At 45.4% G+C, this 17111-nt stretch overlaps 1 protein-coding gene across 1 annotated transcript in view; it reads right to left on the reverse strand.

Moving 5' to 3' along the window:
- Vapb (VAMP associated protein B and C) overlaps positions 1 to 11550 on the reverse strand; it is a 43479-nt gene extending 31929 nt beyond the window's left edge. The window contains exon 1 of the mRNA XM_047538765.1: positions 11278 to 11550. Within this exon, the coding sequence (XP_047394721.1) occupies positions 11278 to 11335 (58 nt within the window). The 5' untranslated portion in view covers positions 11336 to 11550. The remainder of the gene's footprint in view (positions 1 to 11277) is intronic.
- Between the last annotated feature and the right edge of the window lie 5561 nt (positions 11551 to 17111).

Below are 17111 nucleotides of genomic sequence, written 5' to 3' on the forward strand. Positions count from 1 at the left end.
CTACAGGGCTGAATAGCCTCCTCACTGCACTGAACACCATCAGAAAAGTAATTAAGTCCCATGTAAACAGCAAGGGGGTGCCCAGGACTGAGCACTGAGGGAGGCCCTGGGGTTTGAAGAGCTGCTGAGGATGAGAAGCACGCTCAGGCTGCAGAGCAGCAGGTGAAGGCACAGCATGATGCACCTGTGAGAGGTTCTCAGGGGACAATGAGACCAGAGTAGTGGGACCTGAGAGAGAGAAACAGGGCTAAGCTCAAAGACGCAGAGTGGCCCCGTTTTGAAGGGCTCTGACGCTGGTCTAAGAATTTTGACGTGAACTTGTAAGTTCTAGGCGGTCAATGAATGGAGAGGTATGGAAAAGGGGAAGTGAAAGATGAGCTTAGGATTTCTGGCTTGCCCAAATGCACACAGGGACACTCCCAAGGTTCAGGAGGAGCCCCAGTGAGTAGAGACTAGTAAATTGGCAATGAAATATGGAACATGCTGACTTCAAGGAGTTTCTGTGACAGACAGAGAGGCCAGGGTATCTAGTAGGTGAGGAGCGTCAAGATGCAAAGATCTGCCTGGAGATGGAGACTGGAAGTCAGTTGAGTTGAAGAGGGAGCTGAAGGTATTATTAATGAGATACTACACAGTGAATAGGGAAGGGAACCCAAGTGATCAATTCTAACACAGTGACAAGTGTGGAAGTCAAGGGGGACAGGAATGATGTGAGTGATGAATGTCAGAGGTAAAGTACGTACTCAGCTTCAGAGGTAAGCAGGAAGGAGCAGTGAACAGGAGGAGGAAGGAACTAATATTTAGTGATGGAAACAGCATATGCAAGAGTCCTGTAGTCAGGGAGAACTAAAAGGCTGGCATGAAGGATAAGGAAAGATGATGCTGGAACAATGGCAGAGTGACAGTATAAGGAACCATGTGAAAGAATTCAGACTTTGCTGGACATGGTGGTACATGTCTGTAATCCCAGCAGCTCAGGAGGTCAGGTCCTAAGCAATTTAGCAAGGCCCTGCATCAAAAACTAAAAAGGGCTTCAATCACCAGTGTGCATCTTTGAAAGCTCCCTCAATGTGGACAGAGAGGGCTCAGGCTGTTAGTCATCAGGGGAAATTAGGTAACAGGGTAGAGGAGGTAGATTTCACAGGCTCTATGGGTTGGTAAACTGCATAAACATGGATGCCATTCAATGATATGGCAGAAGGAAGAGGAGATGGAAGAAAAGAAAAATGGAGAGGTACGTAATTCAGATTGGGGCATGTTGCATTTTAGGAACCTGTGGCCCTATACACAGTCTTGGGTTGGGCCTGGGATGACTGGCAGAAGAGTGCCCCAAGGGGAGCTGGGAGACAGGAATGGAGGAAATGGGAGATGAAGAGGGAAGAGCAGCACGGGAGAAGGAGCAACTGTAACAACGAACGTCACTGACAGGACCCACGAGTGGGGGCAGAAGTGGCCACACAAGCCCAAGAAAACCAGAGTGACTAGGGCAGTCAAGGCAGGAGTGCCAACAGGTGGGATGGCAAATGCTGAGTACACCCAGGACAACAAATAAAAACAGTGAAGCTGGGTGCGGTGGCACATGCCTGTAATCCCAGCACTTGGGAGGCTGAGGCAGGAGGATCAGGAGTTCAAAGCCAGCCTCAGCAATTTAACAAGGTCCTAAGCAACTCAGAGAGAGCCTGTCTCTAAATAAAATATAAAAAAGGGCTGGGGAAGTGGCTCAGTGGTAAAGCATCCCTGGGTTCAATCCCTGGTACCAAAAAAAAAAAGAAAACAGCCAGAGACAGAGGGAAGCAATCACCCAGCTCTGGGGAAGGACTGTGCAAGTGAACGAACCTGAGAACACAGGCAGGGACTTCTCACCCAGAGGCTGGCGCACAAGAAAGGCATGAAGGGACAAGTTAGGGCAGAGGCGACTCTGTGAGCATTTCACCTTCTGAAAACAAGAGTCAAAGCCATCTGACTGTACTCAGATGTTTACTGCTATGCTAGCTGCCACGCACAGTCTAAGGTCTGCAAAGAATGAGGCGATTGTGTTTTGAAGGCAAAAGGCAACAAAAGCAACAATTTAAAAATAATAATAAAATGAAAGAAAAAAGATCGAAGTTGGCTGCCAGGTTTCCGCAGACTTCTCTAGTGACTTGAGTCTTCCACATCTGTCACGCTCTGGGTGAGGCTAGACAGAGGCCAGGAGGAGCTCAAAGCAAAATGGAGTGCCGCCCCCAAGCCCCAGACGCTCAGGAATGAGCCCCAGCTTCCCTTGCCCATCAGTACAGCAGGCCTGACTTCACAAGTCAGAGGGCCAGATTTAGATCTGTCTGTGGGACCCATCAGGCTACACCTACAGGCCGACAAATAACTCAGAGCACTTTCCATCGTCCTTGGGGTAAAACACACTTGAACCTCGAGTTCTCAAGCTTGGCACTGGATGGCCTCTAGTCCATCAGGAGGGCAAGCCTCCTGACACCCCAGAAGGGAAGCCACCGCCGAGGAGGTTGGTCAGCTGACAGCCTCCAAGCAATAGTAAGGCAGGAGCCACAGCTGGAGGCTGAGAGGTGAGGACGTGGGCCTCCACATTCTGACCTCCCACGTGGAGGGAACAGCGACACTGACTTCCCCAGGTAGGTCCCATTCCACTCTTTTCCTTCATTTACTACACTAAAAATGTCAAACGGTACAAGCAAAGGGCAAAAACGGTCCCCATTTAACCCAAAACACACTGTGCATCAGGCATTAAGGAACAAAAGAGCTCAAGGGTGGAGGGAAGGAACAGATGAGGTAACAGCAACAACCTTCAATAATGAAGAAATGGTCTGCTATGGGAAGTAATGAAGCTTGACATAAGCTCGCAGGGAGGCACTTGGTACAGTGCCGTGTGTCTTCTGAAGTCAGTCACAGCCTCCCCAGCACACAGCAGCCTGCACCTCAAGAGGAGCCACGAGACGCTACAGTTCAACGTCCTGACTTGCTCTTCTATTCCATTTCTCTGTCACTCCTTTCTGTTCCCACTGTCCTATTTCCAGACCTCCTTTCATCTTCCTGACAACATAGTAAATAAAAAAGCCAAGGGCAGTGACATGCCCACCTTGTCTTTGAAGGGAGGAAACAGCGAGCACAAGAATGAAGACGACTGCTTTGCAGTCAGGTGGACCATGGTTCAAATCCCGCCACACCCCACTCCGCTTCATGACCTGGGTCAATAAGCTGGGGATCATAATTGTACCCACTTCCTAGGCTTACTGCAAGAAATAAACAAGTACATACGAAAACATCCAGCACAGTACAAGCTCACCAAGCCACACATTTCAAGTGTCTGATCTATAGCCCAGAGCAGAACTAACACAGTTTTTCTAAGCTCCCAAAGAAGGGCAGACCCTAAGTCCAGTCCCCATTTTCCCTCATCATCCCCCAACACCTAGATGCTGGAAACTAAGGGCCAGGTTTTCCTGCCCAGAACCAAACCAAACCAAAGGCAAGCCCACAGGAAGCTCCAGTACCTGGCGATTGAGGCAAAGCCTGACCCCGCATCCTCTCATACCCCCCAGGAGTGAGCTCTGCATGAAGAGACCTCAGAGGACACGCTCTGCAAAAGGGAGAGTAGTCACTCCCCTAGACAACTGTCCACCAGGCACTACAGCGGGTCTCCAGGCACACTCTGATCTTGCTCATACCCTAGTGACGCCAGCATTTGGGGAATGACATCCCAAATCACACCCGTACAGAATTAAACAGCATTTTATTTTAATCATCAACTTAAGCTGACCCCTTGCACACTCAGAGGCATCTCTAGTTATCTATTAACTCACATTTGCTTCTCTGCCCAAAGGAGTGACCCATCAGAAGCACGCAGGACCAAAGGTGTCGCAGTTCCACTTATGAAGTTTAAAGTGGCACCTATAAACACCATTTATTTTAGACAATCCTAGCTTACTAAGCAACCTTTACATCTTCTCTAGTTCCCACTTTACAAGTCTGCAAACCTATGAAATTCCTATCACACACAAGCTCTGCCACACCCTCCAAGGAATGGGCAGCAGGATCACAAATTACTCACAAAGGTTTCTAAACATACAGAACTGTGTAATACCATCAAAATCTGATATAAAAGCAAACTAATATCCACAATATAAATCAAAGCATGCTTTGGAGTCACCAGGCTGAACGTTTTTTATAGTAAGTTTAAAAGTTCCTTTTAAAAATTTCAAAGAGGGCTGGGGTTGTGGCTCAGTGGTAGAGTAACTGTCTAGCATGCATGAGGCGCTGGATTCAATTCTCAGCACCACATAAAAATAAATAAATAAAATAAAGGTATTATGTCAATGTACACCTAAAAATAAACAAATTTCAAAGAACAATTCTTAATGAATTGATATTCTTCAGAAATGGTCCTGACAGCCATTAATTCCCTAATGGTTATAAATTCTCTGCTTCCTTTTCAAGAATAAATCCTTTACAAGTTAATCTAGCAAGTTGATAGCAGTGTAAGTTACGTAAACCACACCTGGCTCAGAATGCTGCTAGGGCTCTGGCACTAGCAACCTGGGTCAGAATCCAGCACCACCATTACTACTGTTACCCAGGCGAGTTACCCGGTCACTTGAGTGAGTCATCTGAGATTGCTACATAGGCTAAATGTAAGGCAAGAATAAAAGCACCTCCCTACCTGCCTAGTCCCTGCGCTTTGTAGACTACCTTTTGAAAATGAAGCATTCATCTTCCAGAAATGTTCATTCTTCCCTCACCTTTTCTTTATTCTAGTTCTGTAAATATACATCCACCACTACTTTCAGCTGAAGACTGACTGGTACAGGGAAGCCACCACCTGACCCTTCTTCAGGCCCCTGCAGCTAACTCCCAGCCTCAGCGGTCTACTCTCCCTGCATTCTGAGCACTCATGAGCCTTTGGAGACAGCTCCAGGACCTGGAGTTCTCAGGGGTCCAGGGCTCAGTCTAGGCCATTCTAACCTAGGTACAGGGCCCCAGGAGACACTCCACTATCTTCAAGCAAAATATAAAACTTAGGAAACAGCAGCAGTCTTAATGTTCTCCTCTCCCAAAATGTTATTTCCCTAACTTCTTTCCCTGACAGGCCAGGACTACAGGAGCCTCTGAGTTATCAGCAGAATGTGCCCCACCAGCAATGTCCCAGGTGCCCATGGGGGAGGAGGCGGCGCGCACACACACACACACACACACACACACACACACACAAACTAAAAGCCCAAGGAAGACATTACTTGATACAGGGGAGAAAAATACTAATCTACTACTCAAAAAACGATAATAATAACCCTCTGAAAGGATGGAGGAAAACTACCAAAGTACTCATATAGCTTTACAATTTAATATAAAATATTAACAGTACGTTCTTCAATATTTTCCCAGACGACTATTTTCTCACCAGCCATTTCTCAATAGCCCTCACTCCAACCCATCCCTCACAAGGGGGAAAATTTTGAAGCACCCCAAGGCACTGTGTCTAGACATCAATAGTTTCTGTTAAAACAATGCCCTTAACATTCTGAAAACTGGATATTCTAGAGATATTCTGCCACGTTGTTATTCTTTAAAATAAACTTAAAATGACTGTCAATTCAGTAACAATTCTTATTTTTGTCGAGCCAGCTGTCTAGGTCTGCCAGGTAAAAACTTCAAAGAACGGGCCTACCCACTGAGCAAGGGCAGTCATCCTGAGTGGGACAGACTGACAGTCTGAAAGCGGCCTGGTGACAGAACAAGAAGTCAGCCTGAAAATCATAATGCAACTTTGTTTTCAACACACTCCCCAGTGCGAAAGAACTGTGCAAGGCCTTCACTGTATGTTAGAAGACACTCCCTGGCAACCTTGTCTTGACTGATGGAAAGCAATACTCTGTCCGTCCTGCCCGTCACCTTGCTGAGAGCTGTGCTCACTGCTTCCAAATCACAGTCATCCTTTAGATGGCAACTTTTCCACCAAATGGACGCTCTAACAAGCAACCGTGGAGATAATTCTTCATAAACGTCTGAAGTTCCAGATTCTCAAACCCAGGCCTGGGGGCGTGTGTGAGTGAGGACCAACGCAACCCCTCTCTTCTGACTCCTCATCCAGCTTTCAACTACTCCGTAGCAATACTGCAAGGTCAAAGTGCTCCGTATTTCGCCTTCAGCATTTGAAAAACAGAAGCTATATAATTCTAATAAATAAAAGATACTGTTAATAATGTTCAAGCGTCCAGCTCTTTAATAAGTATCAATTCAGACTAATTATTTTAATAAATCCACACTTGGATGAAAAGCTGTGAGGTAATTATGAAAACAACAGTGCGGCCTGTTATGTTACACCACACACACTGAGGAAACGTCACCGCCTTCTAAATGCAAGTGCATGACCAGCACTACACTACTAACCAGGAGGAAAAAGAAGCAAGTAAGTGGACTAAAAAAAAAAAAAGTGACTTCTAGTTCACAATTTTCTCTCAGGAACAAGATCTCAGAAGTAAACAGTATTATCTACTAAGATTTAAGTTTGGTTCAAGCTTAGTAGATTTAATGCCACTTGCTTTTGATGAGCAAGCTGGTTAATAATTAAATAAACGAAGATAATCTATTCAGGATAGATTTAAACCACTACCATAAAGAATCTTAAGCACACTGCTGACATTTTGTTGTGCTGTAAAACACAGTCTGCCTATGTGATCATGAAATGTTAAGGGAATCAGTGCTACACTAAAGCAAAAGAATTAATGTTGTACTTAGCATCTGAAAGATAATTACTGCAACAAATGGACTATATCCACAGGGTTTTAGCTTTTTCTTTTTCTTTTTTTAACTTTCTAAACAATCCTAAATTACACATCAATTTGAGGGGCTGAATTAATGATTCTAAGCTTTCCTTATGCAAAAGACAGTGTCCCTAAATTATCAGTCACTGCCCACATTCCAGATCTCCCCCAAAGTGATAATCAACTACACCAGCCCACTGGCCCTATCCCTATAGACCAATGGTATGACTAAGACTTCTTGAAGGCCACTGATTTAGACTCAGAACAAAGCAAAAGTACAAGGGTCCACAGCAGGTTTAAGCTCAATTTAGTGAGGAGGATTACTTATTTATTTATTTTTAATACTTTTAGTTGTAGATGGACACAATACCTTTATTTATTTATTTATTTATTTTTAGGTGGTGCTGAGGATTGAACCCTGTGCTTCACAAATGCTAGGCAAGCACTCTACCACTGAGCCACACCCCCAGCCCCAGGATGATTACTAATCATTCCTAGGAGACAGTACCATTGACAGAAGGGTGTGTCAGGATGTGATGAAGGATTAAGTACTGGACACTGACCAAAGAAACAGAAAACATACTACTTACCACAGATGGAATCTGATGGAAGGAGAGGGAATAGAAAAAGGAGAGATAAAATACCTTAAAAGTGACTCATTCCAAGAGTGTTCTCTGAGCCGGACACAGTGGGAGCAAAGGGAGGAGACAAAGAGGAAAGATCAGCCTTGGGAGGACTGACATCAACGGAAAGAGTGACAACGAAAAGCCCAGACACACACTCAGGCCACAGGTTTCCAGACCTCTCTCAGAAAAGTTCCTGGTTTGAAGGAGCTTCTACCTTTGCTACTTCTTACAAAGATCTGATGAAGTTCACCCTTAAATCTAGGCAAAGCCCACCGTGGCATGCTTCCATCAGGAACAGTCCTTCTCCCTTCTGTGCTTAACACGATGCAACACAGTGTGTTCCATAAAACTAAACAAGGTCATACAAATTTGTGTTCTTCTTCTATTGCAACATCTTTACATTTAACATACTACACAAAAATCCCAAGATAATGAAGAATCTGATAACATACAATCCCACATCATTATCTTAGGCTGCACTTTAAAGATGTCTAATTTTCCTCTGAATGATGGGTATTTTAATTATTACCTTCTTAAGCAAAGTTAGCTTAGAGGTTTGATTCATTTAGGTGAACCACCAGAATCAGAGCTGTTATCCTGAATAACCTAGAAGAGACCAATTAAATGTGTCAGTTCTCATCCTGAAATGAATTATCTCCATACAGCAAGCCAGAGCACTGAGTCTCTGCTCTAATTTTATTATCTTAACATTCGGCTTAAAACAAACAAACAAAACACCTCAAAAGTGGTTTACGCATGCCTACAGATGCCTCTTCTAAAGTTAGGAGCAATGGCCTTCGACAATTTGACACCACAAATTCTTCTGGACCACTTCCCTAGCAAAAATACCCAATGACTTTGGCCATCCTTACTTTTGCCAACCCAGGGTCAGAGAGATCACTCTGCCATACCTTTCAGGTACACAAGCTGAGGAAATGAAACCAGGTGCTGTATACAACCATCTCTGTACTGACCTCAGCACTTTCTTAAATAACAGCACAACTTTCTATAGGACTGCCACACAAGGTGGGAGTGTTGCCTCATCAACGCCAGAGCTAGGCTCCAAGGAGTGAAGCAGCAGCCAGGTCACACATCCTTTAAGTCAAAGAAGCGGAACAAAACTTGAATATTCTCAAGTGTCATCTTCTGTAAAACACACTAGAGGACAGTGCTTATACTGGGGCTTGGGTTTGGGGGAGTCAATCTAAGGAAGGACTGTTTAAGAAACAACACAATTTTGGGCTGGGGATGTGGCTCAGTAGAAAAGCACTTCCGTAGCAGGCACGAGGACCTGGGTCTGATCTCTACTACTGGGGGGAAGAAAAGGCAGTAGCATCACAATTTTAGTTGGACAGTGGGCACCAAGGGACTTAGAAGATCTGACTCCTGTTGGGGTCAGGCTTGTCTCCTACTTTGCCCTGAACTCCTTTGCTGCTGTCATTCAGAACTATGGTGGCATCCCAAAGGAACAGTCACCTCAGCCTTTCCACCTCTGTACAGGCAACTTTCTTTGCCTGAAATGCTCCCCATCCATTCTCCTTCTAGCCGGCTTCCAGTGGACCTTTGCAACCCAGCTTGAATGACACCTTTCAGGAGTTGACCTCTGCAATGCTCCTGCAACACACTTGAATGCCTTACATCACTGCACTGTCGGGCTGTTCTCATCTGCCCGGTCCCCATACATACAGTACTAGGGAGGAAGCTGAGAGAGGCCTAGGGAGTACCGCTGATGAGAACTGTCTTCTCCTGGCATCTGACAGTGGAGCAGGTGCAGTGTTTGTGGACTAACTGAATCTATGTGTCAACCGACAGAAAGAACCAAGTCAGGTTTCTTGGATAGAGAACTTCAGACAACTCAAGAAAAAACCATCGTTCGTCACCTTCACTGTAGCTATTTGGATTCTTTTCCTAGTCTAGCTCCTTCAGAAGTTCCCGAGATCACACAAGCACAGATGTTCCTTGATTTACAATGAAATTACATTCTAAAAACCCATTATAAATTGAAAATATTTTAAGTCAAAATGCATTTCATACACCTAAACTACCAAACACTGTCACTTAGCCTAGCCTGGCCTACCTTAAACATGCTTAGAATACTTACATTAGCCTACAGTTGTGCAAAATCATCCAACACAACACCTATTTAATAATAATGTGTTGTTTAAATATGTGCTGAATATCTCATAGTTTTGTATATACAATGGGATACAAAAGCAAAAAACACAAAATCCAAAAAATGCCAGCAACACAGTATACTCTGGAGTATCAGTTGTTTCCCTCCTGTGACTGTGGCTGCTGGGAGCTGCAGCTCACTGTCACTGCCCAAGCATCAAACAGAGAAGACCAAACCACATACTGTTAACCTGGGCAAAGATAAAACTTCACAATTCAAAATAGATTCTACTGAATGCATATCCATTTCATACCATTGTAGTGTAGAAAAATCATAAACCAAACCACTGTAAGCAAAGACCCTGTGTACTGTCATGGAATGAGGACACAATGCTGGGTTTTGTGGGGTTCTTTTGCTTTGTTTTGTTTCCATTTTAACTAAATCTTTGGTTCCTTACACATTCAGAGTCATTTCACATTGTTAGCCTGGAAGGTAAAGTGAAAACCGCAATTCTGGGGTCTGACAGCATAATGGTTGAGTGTGAGTTCTGAATCTGGGTTCAAAAGTACCATGTGCCAACTGGGTAACTTTGGGCAAGTTACCCTACACATTTCCCTACAACAAACAAAAACTGGGGTGCCTCTGGTCAGCACTCATTTCACAAAAATCAAGAGAGCACCTACCAAAGGCCACCTTCAGGCAATAGTGGTGACTGGCCATCCAATCTAAAGTACACCTTCATCAAGTCAGTTATTTCCTTGACAGCACTTACCACTGCCTGCAATGACCTTGTTCACGGCTCATCTGCTCTGATTAGAATATGGAGAGCTCTACCTCTCCCCAGGGCCCACCACAGTTACTCAATGAATGTAAAAAGAATCAATGAGCAAGCTGGGCAAATTCTGCCGTCTACTGCCTCATGACCCTTACATTTTGGTGAAGAAGGTAAGAAAAGGATAAAAAATAATTACATATATGTGATAAAAAGTAATTATGTGTGTGCGTATGTACAGTGGTTAAGTGCAGAGAGGAAACCAGAGCTCTGGCTTCCCAGAGAGGCACTTGTTGCTCCAGCCTTCAGCTGGCTCCAACTCCAAGCAGCTCTGGGACCAAAAAGGATCCCTGGACCCTGGCAGCCTCCCTCAGCACCAGAAAGACCCTAGCGGGAACGGTGGTCCTGTCCCATCAGAACTCTGGAGGAGGTTCCCTTCATGTATTGCTTCAACAGATATTTATTAGGCACCTAGTATGTACTGAACACAGAGCAGCGGACGGACAAGGTACTGTCCTCATGGGGCTTCCCTTCTAGTGTGGAAACTCAGTGACTGGGTGGTGAAACAGCGACGTGACAGGCATGACCGCAGGTGTCCACGTGGGCTGGCGGTCAGAGCAGGCCACTCGGCGGGTGACATGAGCTGAGACCTTGTGAAGAGCAGGGGAAGGACCTTCCAGGCAAAGGGGCCGCCGGTGCTTGCACTCCAGGGCAGAAGACCGCGAACTCGTCAGAAGTTACGGTGGCCTTCCTGACAAGTGCCTCGAAGGCGAGGCCGCGGGAGGCTGGGGGAGGAGGAGCAGGCCCCGGCCCCGCACCCGGCCCGCGTGGCCCTCGGGGTCCGGGAGGCGCTCCGCAGCGCCCGGGCGGCGCCGAGGCGGCGGGCCGCACTGCCCCGCGGCCGCGCCGTCGGCGGGACCGGCGCGACGTCACCGGCGCCGGGCTCCGTCCTCCGGCGCGGGCGGGGGCCGCGGCGGGCAGCCGCGGGCCTCCGGGGCTTACCTCGGAACTTGAGCTCGTGCTGCGGCTCGAGACTCAGGACCTGCTCCACCTTCGCCATGTTCCTCGGCGGCGGGGCACCTCTGGCAGGGAGACCCCGAGAGGTCACCTGGGCGGGGCGGGAATGCTGCGCCCCCTTTAAATTCTACCCGAGGGGCCGGCGGCGCGGGCGGGGGTCGGCGGCGGGGGCGCGCGCGGGGGGGGCGGCCTACGCGGTGCAGGCGCAGGGGCGGAGGGCGAGGCCGAGGCCGCGGTGCCCGGCGAGCTCACGGCACGCACGCACGCACGCAGCGACGCACGCACGCACGCACGCAGCAGCTGGCCGGCTCGGGCGGCGGGAAGCGGCGCCCAGGCAGTGCGCAGGCGCAGCCCGGGCCGCGGGGCGGGGCTACGGCAGCAGGGGGCGGGGCTTCGCTCAGCTCGGGAGGAGGGGCGGTCTGGGTGCCAGTCCCTGCAAGCCTGTTTATTAGAGGCCTGGCGGGCCAGCCGTTGTGTTAAGTGCTTTACTTAATAATAATAATTAACAAGAATCAGCTTCCACGTCTCTGTTGCCCATGTGGTGCCGGGCACTGTGAGAGACTTGAATAATAATGAAAGTACTTATTATAAACGTGGTGTTTATGGGTGAGTGATATGTGCTATATGCACTGTGATGGATCATAAATAATAATTATAAATATAATAAACTACCAATTATTGTTTGCTTATTTTGTGCCACTCTGCTGAATGCTTTCAATAGCAACAAGCAGCTATCATAAATAAAAGCTACTCTACATTTAATGTTTACTGTGCAACACTCTGCTGGAGCCTTTACTAATAGACGCCATTGTTTAATACAACAAACCTTTTTGGAAATATAATACCAGAAAAGTTGCTTGATTCCCATCCTCTTGATAGCACCTAGGGGAAAAACATCCTTTAAATAAATAATGCACAAATTAATTACATGATTAAAAATCTGGGAACCCAGATGTGTTTGACCTCATAAGTAGATGCTCTACATCATTATTGCCATTTAAATAGTATTTCATTATACAACATTAGCTGCATAAAACAGGTGTCAGTATCTCCTGTGCATACATACATATATAGATGAAACAAACATGGCAAATTGTTGGCAATGGTTGACTCCATGTGGGCAGAATATAGATGTTTTTCATACTCTTCTTCCCACTTCTCTGTATACTTGAAATTTTTCAAGGACAATCTTTGTCTTTTAACTGGGGCATTTAGTCCATTTATACTTATTATATTTACTAATATAACCGGATTCAACTCTACCATCTTATGTTGTTATTTCTTTTTATGAAGGCGGTACTGAGAATTGAACAAGGGTGATTTACCACTGAGCCACATCCCCAGTCCTTTTCTATTTTTTATTTTGAGACAGGGTCTCACTAAGGTGCCCAGGCTGGCCTTGAACTTGTGATCCTCCTGCCTCAGCCTCCTGAGTTGCTGGATGATGGGTATTTGCCACCATACCCAGCTTATATTGTTGTTTCTATTTTCCTACCTACTTTTTTCTTTTTCCATTTTCTTGCTTCTTTGGAGTTGATTTTTTTTCGATCTATTTTTCTTTTCTTGCGTGCTCTATTTGTATTGTTTTAGTGGTCACCTTAAAATTTTTGACATGTTTATTTATGAAAGTCTAATTTTTAAAATTTCTTTACCCTGCTCCCTTGAACTATAAGGACTTTGGAGTACTTTAATCACCCATCCTCTCAATTATATGTGTTAATTGTTGTGTATGTTAAGTATAGTCTTTTCCATCTCAACCCCATGAAACATTACTAACTTTTTTTATATAGTCAACTATATAACTTCTTTGCTTTTCTTCTTGCATCTCAAGTTACACAACTGGAATCATTCTACTTGTGTCTGAAGTGCATTCTTTAATTTTACTTTTTAAAGGGTTTGTCAGTGCAAGCTCCCTCGGTTTTTGTCTGCAAATGCATTTATGCTCCCTTGTTCTTAAAATATCCGACCACTTGCTTGCTGGAGTAGCAGTGCCTCTCTCTCTCTCTCTCTCTCTCTCTCTCTCTCTCTCTCTCTCTCTCTCTCTCTCTCTGTCTCAGGACAGTGCAGACACCATCCCATATCCCCCTGCTCCCCTGTGTTGCAGGAGTCAGATGACAATCTCATCATTACTCCTTCAAAGGAAATCTAGATTTTTCCCCTCTGTTCTTCTGTTCTGCAGTTTCACCAAGATGTATCTTTTTAAATTTATGTTCCTTGACATCTTTGGGCTTCTCAATTAGTTGATTGGTGTCTTTCATCATTCTGAAAACTTCCCAGATAATAGTAATAATAAATTTCCGAATTTAATTTTACTTTATTTATCATGCTAAGATACACATAACAGAATTGACCAGGTGCCATTTGTAAGTGCACAGCTGAGTGGCATCAAGTACATTCATGTTGCTGTACAGCCATCACCACCACCGTCTTCAAATTCCTTTCAGCTTGCAAAACCGAACCCTAACCCTTGAACAGTAACTCCTCATTTCCACTTCCTCCCAGGGCCTGGCAACGTTCTATGACTACTCTAGGTACCTCGAGCAAGTGCTGTGGATATTTCCCTTTTGTGGCTGGCTTATCTCCTTGAACATGATGTCTTCAGGGTTCACGGGCATTGTAGCATGGGTGATGCTCTCTTGTAAATATTACATCAGTCGCATTTTCTCATTCTTTACATCTGGAATTGTGATGAGTGTTTTATTCAACTAGTGTTTTTCAAACTGTAGGTTTGTTTCCCAAGAGTAGACCAACGGAGTAGGTTGTTATCAGCACTGAGGAAAAAAAGAGGGGGGCGGGTAGAAAATTTGGAGTGCATTGTATTGTTTCATGAAACTTTGTTTCAGTTATATTTATTAACACACATACACACATATTTAATAGTGTGTCACAATTAAAATGTAATTATGTACTGTGGGTTGACAAAGAAAGAAAAAGAAGGCAGGAAGGGATGGAGGGAGGGGAGAGAATTAAATGAATCTGTAAAACACTTTAAAGTTTTCTGTGGCTGGGCACAGTGGTGCACGCCTCTAATCCCAGCAGCTCAGGAGGCTGAAGCAGGAGGATCACGAGTTCAAAGCCAGCCTCAGCAAAAGTGAGGTTCTAAGCAACTCAGTGAGGCCCTGTCTCTAAATAAAATACAAAATAGGGCTGGGGATGTGGCTCAGTGGTCAAGTGTCCCTGAGTTCAATCCCCAGTACCCATGCCCCCCAAAAAGTTTTTCGTAACACTCCATTTGTTTCTTAAGCTATTTGTCAAAGCTTAATCTTGCATCTTCCTATCCTACATTCTGGATGTTTCTTCTGATCTTTCTTTCAGTCACTATTTATCCCTTGTTCCAGAAGCTTTTAATTTCATTTTCTTTTCTTTCTTTATTGGTGCAGTGGACAGAGCTCAGGGCTCTTACCCTGAGGCAAGTACTCCACCATCCAGCTGCATCTCCAGAGTCTCAGCTGTAGTATGTGCCCTGGAGGTGGGGTGAGGGTTGCATTCACCAATGTCTTCACACAACCCACCCGGGTAAATTTGGGGTATGGGTTGGGGTTGTGGCTCAGTGGTGGAGCGGTTGTCTAGCATGGGTGAGGCACTGGATTCAATTCTTAGCACCACATATGAATAAATAAAGATCCATTGACAGCTAAAAATTAAAAAAAAAAATGGGAGGTATGATTTTTAGCAAGGTTGAAAATCTATCACTACAAGACCTAAAGGATTTTTTTCAGGAATCCACAGAGTCTCTCTGGTTCTCTGTGACTTAAGCAGAGTTTAGAGATTGGAACTTGTTGCCTGCTTTCTATAATAGCCCCAGGAAGTCGGAAGCAGCGACCCACCCGAGTTCTGTAGTCAGGGCAGCTGCTGCTTGGCTGTGAGGCCTTCGCTGCAATGAGTAGTTCACCGGCAGGCCTGATGTGATCCAAGTCACTCAGTTCACGCAGGAGATAACATGCTGTCAGAGCTAAGGGGTGAACCGGCTTTCAGGAAGGCGGGGGGCTGACTGTAGTATAAACACCCCTCTCCTGACAGATTTTAAGTCACCTCTGCTGTACATGGAGTTGAAAGGAGAAGTGTTGTTGCTCCCTGTCAGGCAACAAGGTCCGATGTACCTCCTCAGGGCCCGCCTGAGGAGAATACGGGGCCGAGCAGGATGATGAGTGTCGGCAGCAAAGGAAACACACCAGAGCCCGGAGGTCTGTCAGCGCACGAGGCACAACGGGAATCTCGTTTATTGAGGAAGTCACACAGCTTTTATGTAGGGGGGGCTAGGCGGGAACCAATCAGCTTAAAGGTCAGCAAGGCACGGGGGTTCATGCAGGTGAGAGTCCCATAGGACTATATGACAAGCACGAGCTGATCACGTTTGCGGAACTGTTGTTAACCAATCCCTGACGGTGGTCCGATTTATCGTCATTAACCTTTGAAACCGCCTTTGAGGCCTTGGTCTAGCTCACTCGCCAGGGAGTAAGGAGTCAGCCTGAGTCAGTTAATGTGTCATTAGTCCCAACATATCCCCCTTTTTTGTTTTATATTAAGGGTGTGTCTGTCTTAGGTTGCCCCTGGGAGGGTCTTACCCGTCATGAAACATTACCTTAGCAGTTTGGGGGTCCACCTTACTCGAAGGTGTGCCTGTCTTAGGTTGTCCTCCTCTGAGGATCTTACCCGTCATTGACTACCACCTTAGCACTTCAGGTGAGCTCCTCAGGAGGAGCAGGGCTTAAGGGAGAGACACTTAGACCCCAGTATCCTGATATGAGTGATCCATGATCCTACAGGGCTCCTGATCATCATTATCAAGGGCAGTATAATGCTGTCGGACCACCATGAGCTGCACAGATTTAGCCTAGCTTTTCAGGAAATGGATAAGCTTATTGACTATGCAAGGCCCAAAGATGAACACAAGGATAATGGTGATTGATTAGTGGTCCCCTAAGCGGGAGGTGGTAGGGGAGCCACCCGTGTAACCCAGTCCAGAGGAAATTAGAGTGGAGCTCACTCCTACGACGTTCCAGATCTTCTTGTAGGTTTTTGATTTTATCTTGTACAATGCCAGAGCAGTTGGCGTAGAAACAGCACTCTTCACCAAGAAACAGGCAAAGCCCTCCTTCCTTCGCCGTTGCAGGATGATAGTGGCCAAGGAATCAAGTTGAACATATAGATCTAAGATGGTAGAGCTGCAAAGTGCTATGTTAGGAGCTCTGGGTAGCTCTCAAGGAAGTCCACTGTCCAGAGTCATGAGGTCAGAGACCCTAATCTTAATCACTGTTGTCCCATTTTTGCTACTGCACATTACACTCTTTCTTAAATGTCATTTTAAGCAGTTTACATATATTGACTCCTGAGTCTATATGAACATTAGTTAACACAATTTAACATTATATCTAAAACATTAAAGAAAGGCTGAGAAAGCTTTTAAGTTTCCTTTTGTGTAGCAAAGTGGCAAAATGTTTTTATGCTTAACCTTTAAACAAATCAGGCTCTTGGGGCTGGGGAGATAGCTCAGTTGGTAGAGTGCTTGCTTTGTAAGCACAAGGCCCTGGGTTCGATCCCCAGCACCCCCCCCCAAAAAAAAAATCAGGCTCTTAATAACTTTTAGAAATACATTCAACAAATTTTACATATACCCTATTGATGACAGGTCCTATACAGAAGATTAAATGATAAGTTTACCATTACAGACAAGTTTAATTTGAAGAATAGCAGCTTGATAAATTTCCTGCTTTAAAGGCTTGTATACCTGGAAAATATGAACACATTTAATATACAAAGAATAATGTCTAAGTATGTTACTCCATGGAATAACTTTGTAAATTAATCAGATGTCTCTA

Source organism: Sciurus carolinensis, chromosome 2, assembly GCF_902686445.1.
Source record: "Sciurus carolinensis chromosome 2, mSciCar1.2, whole genome shotgun sequence".
In the NCBI taxonomy this organism is placed as follows: domain Eukaryota; kingdom Metazoa; phylum Chordata; class Mammalia; order Rodentia; family Sciuridae; genus Sciurus; species Sciurus carolinensis.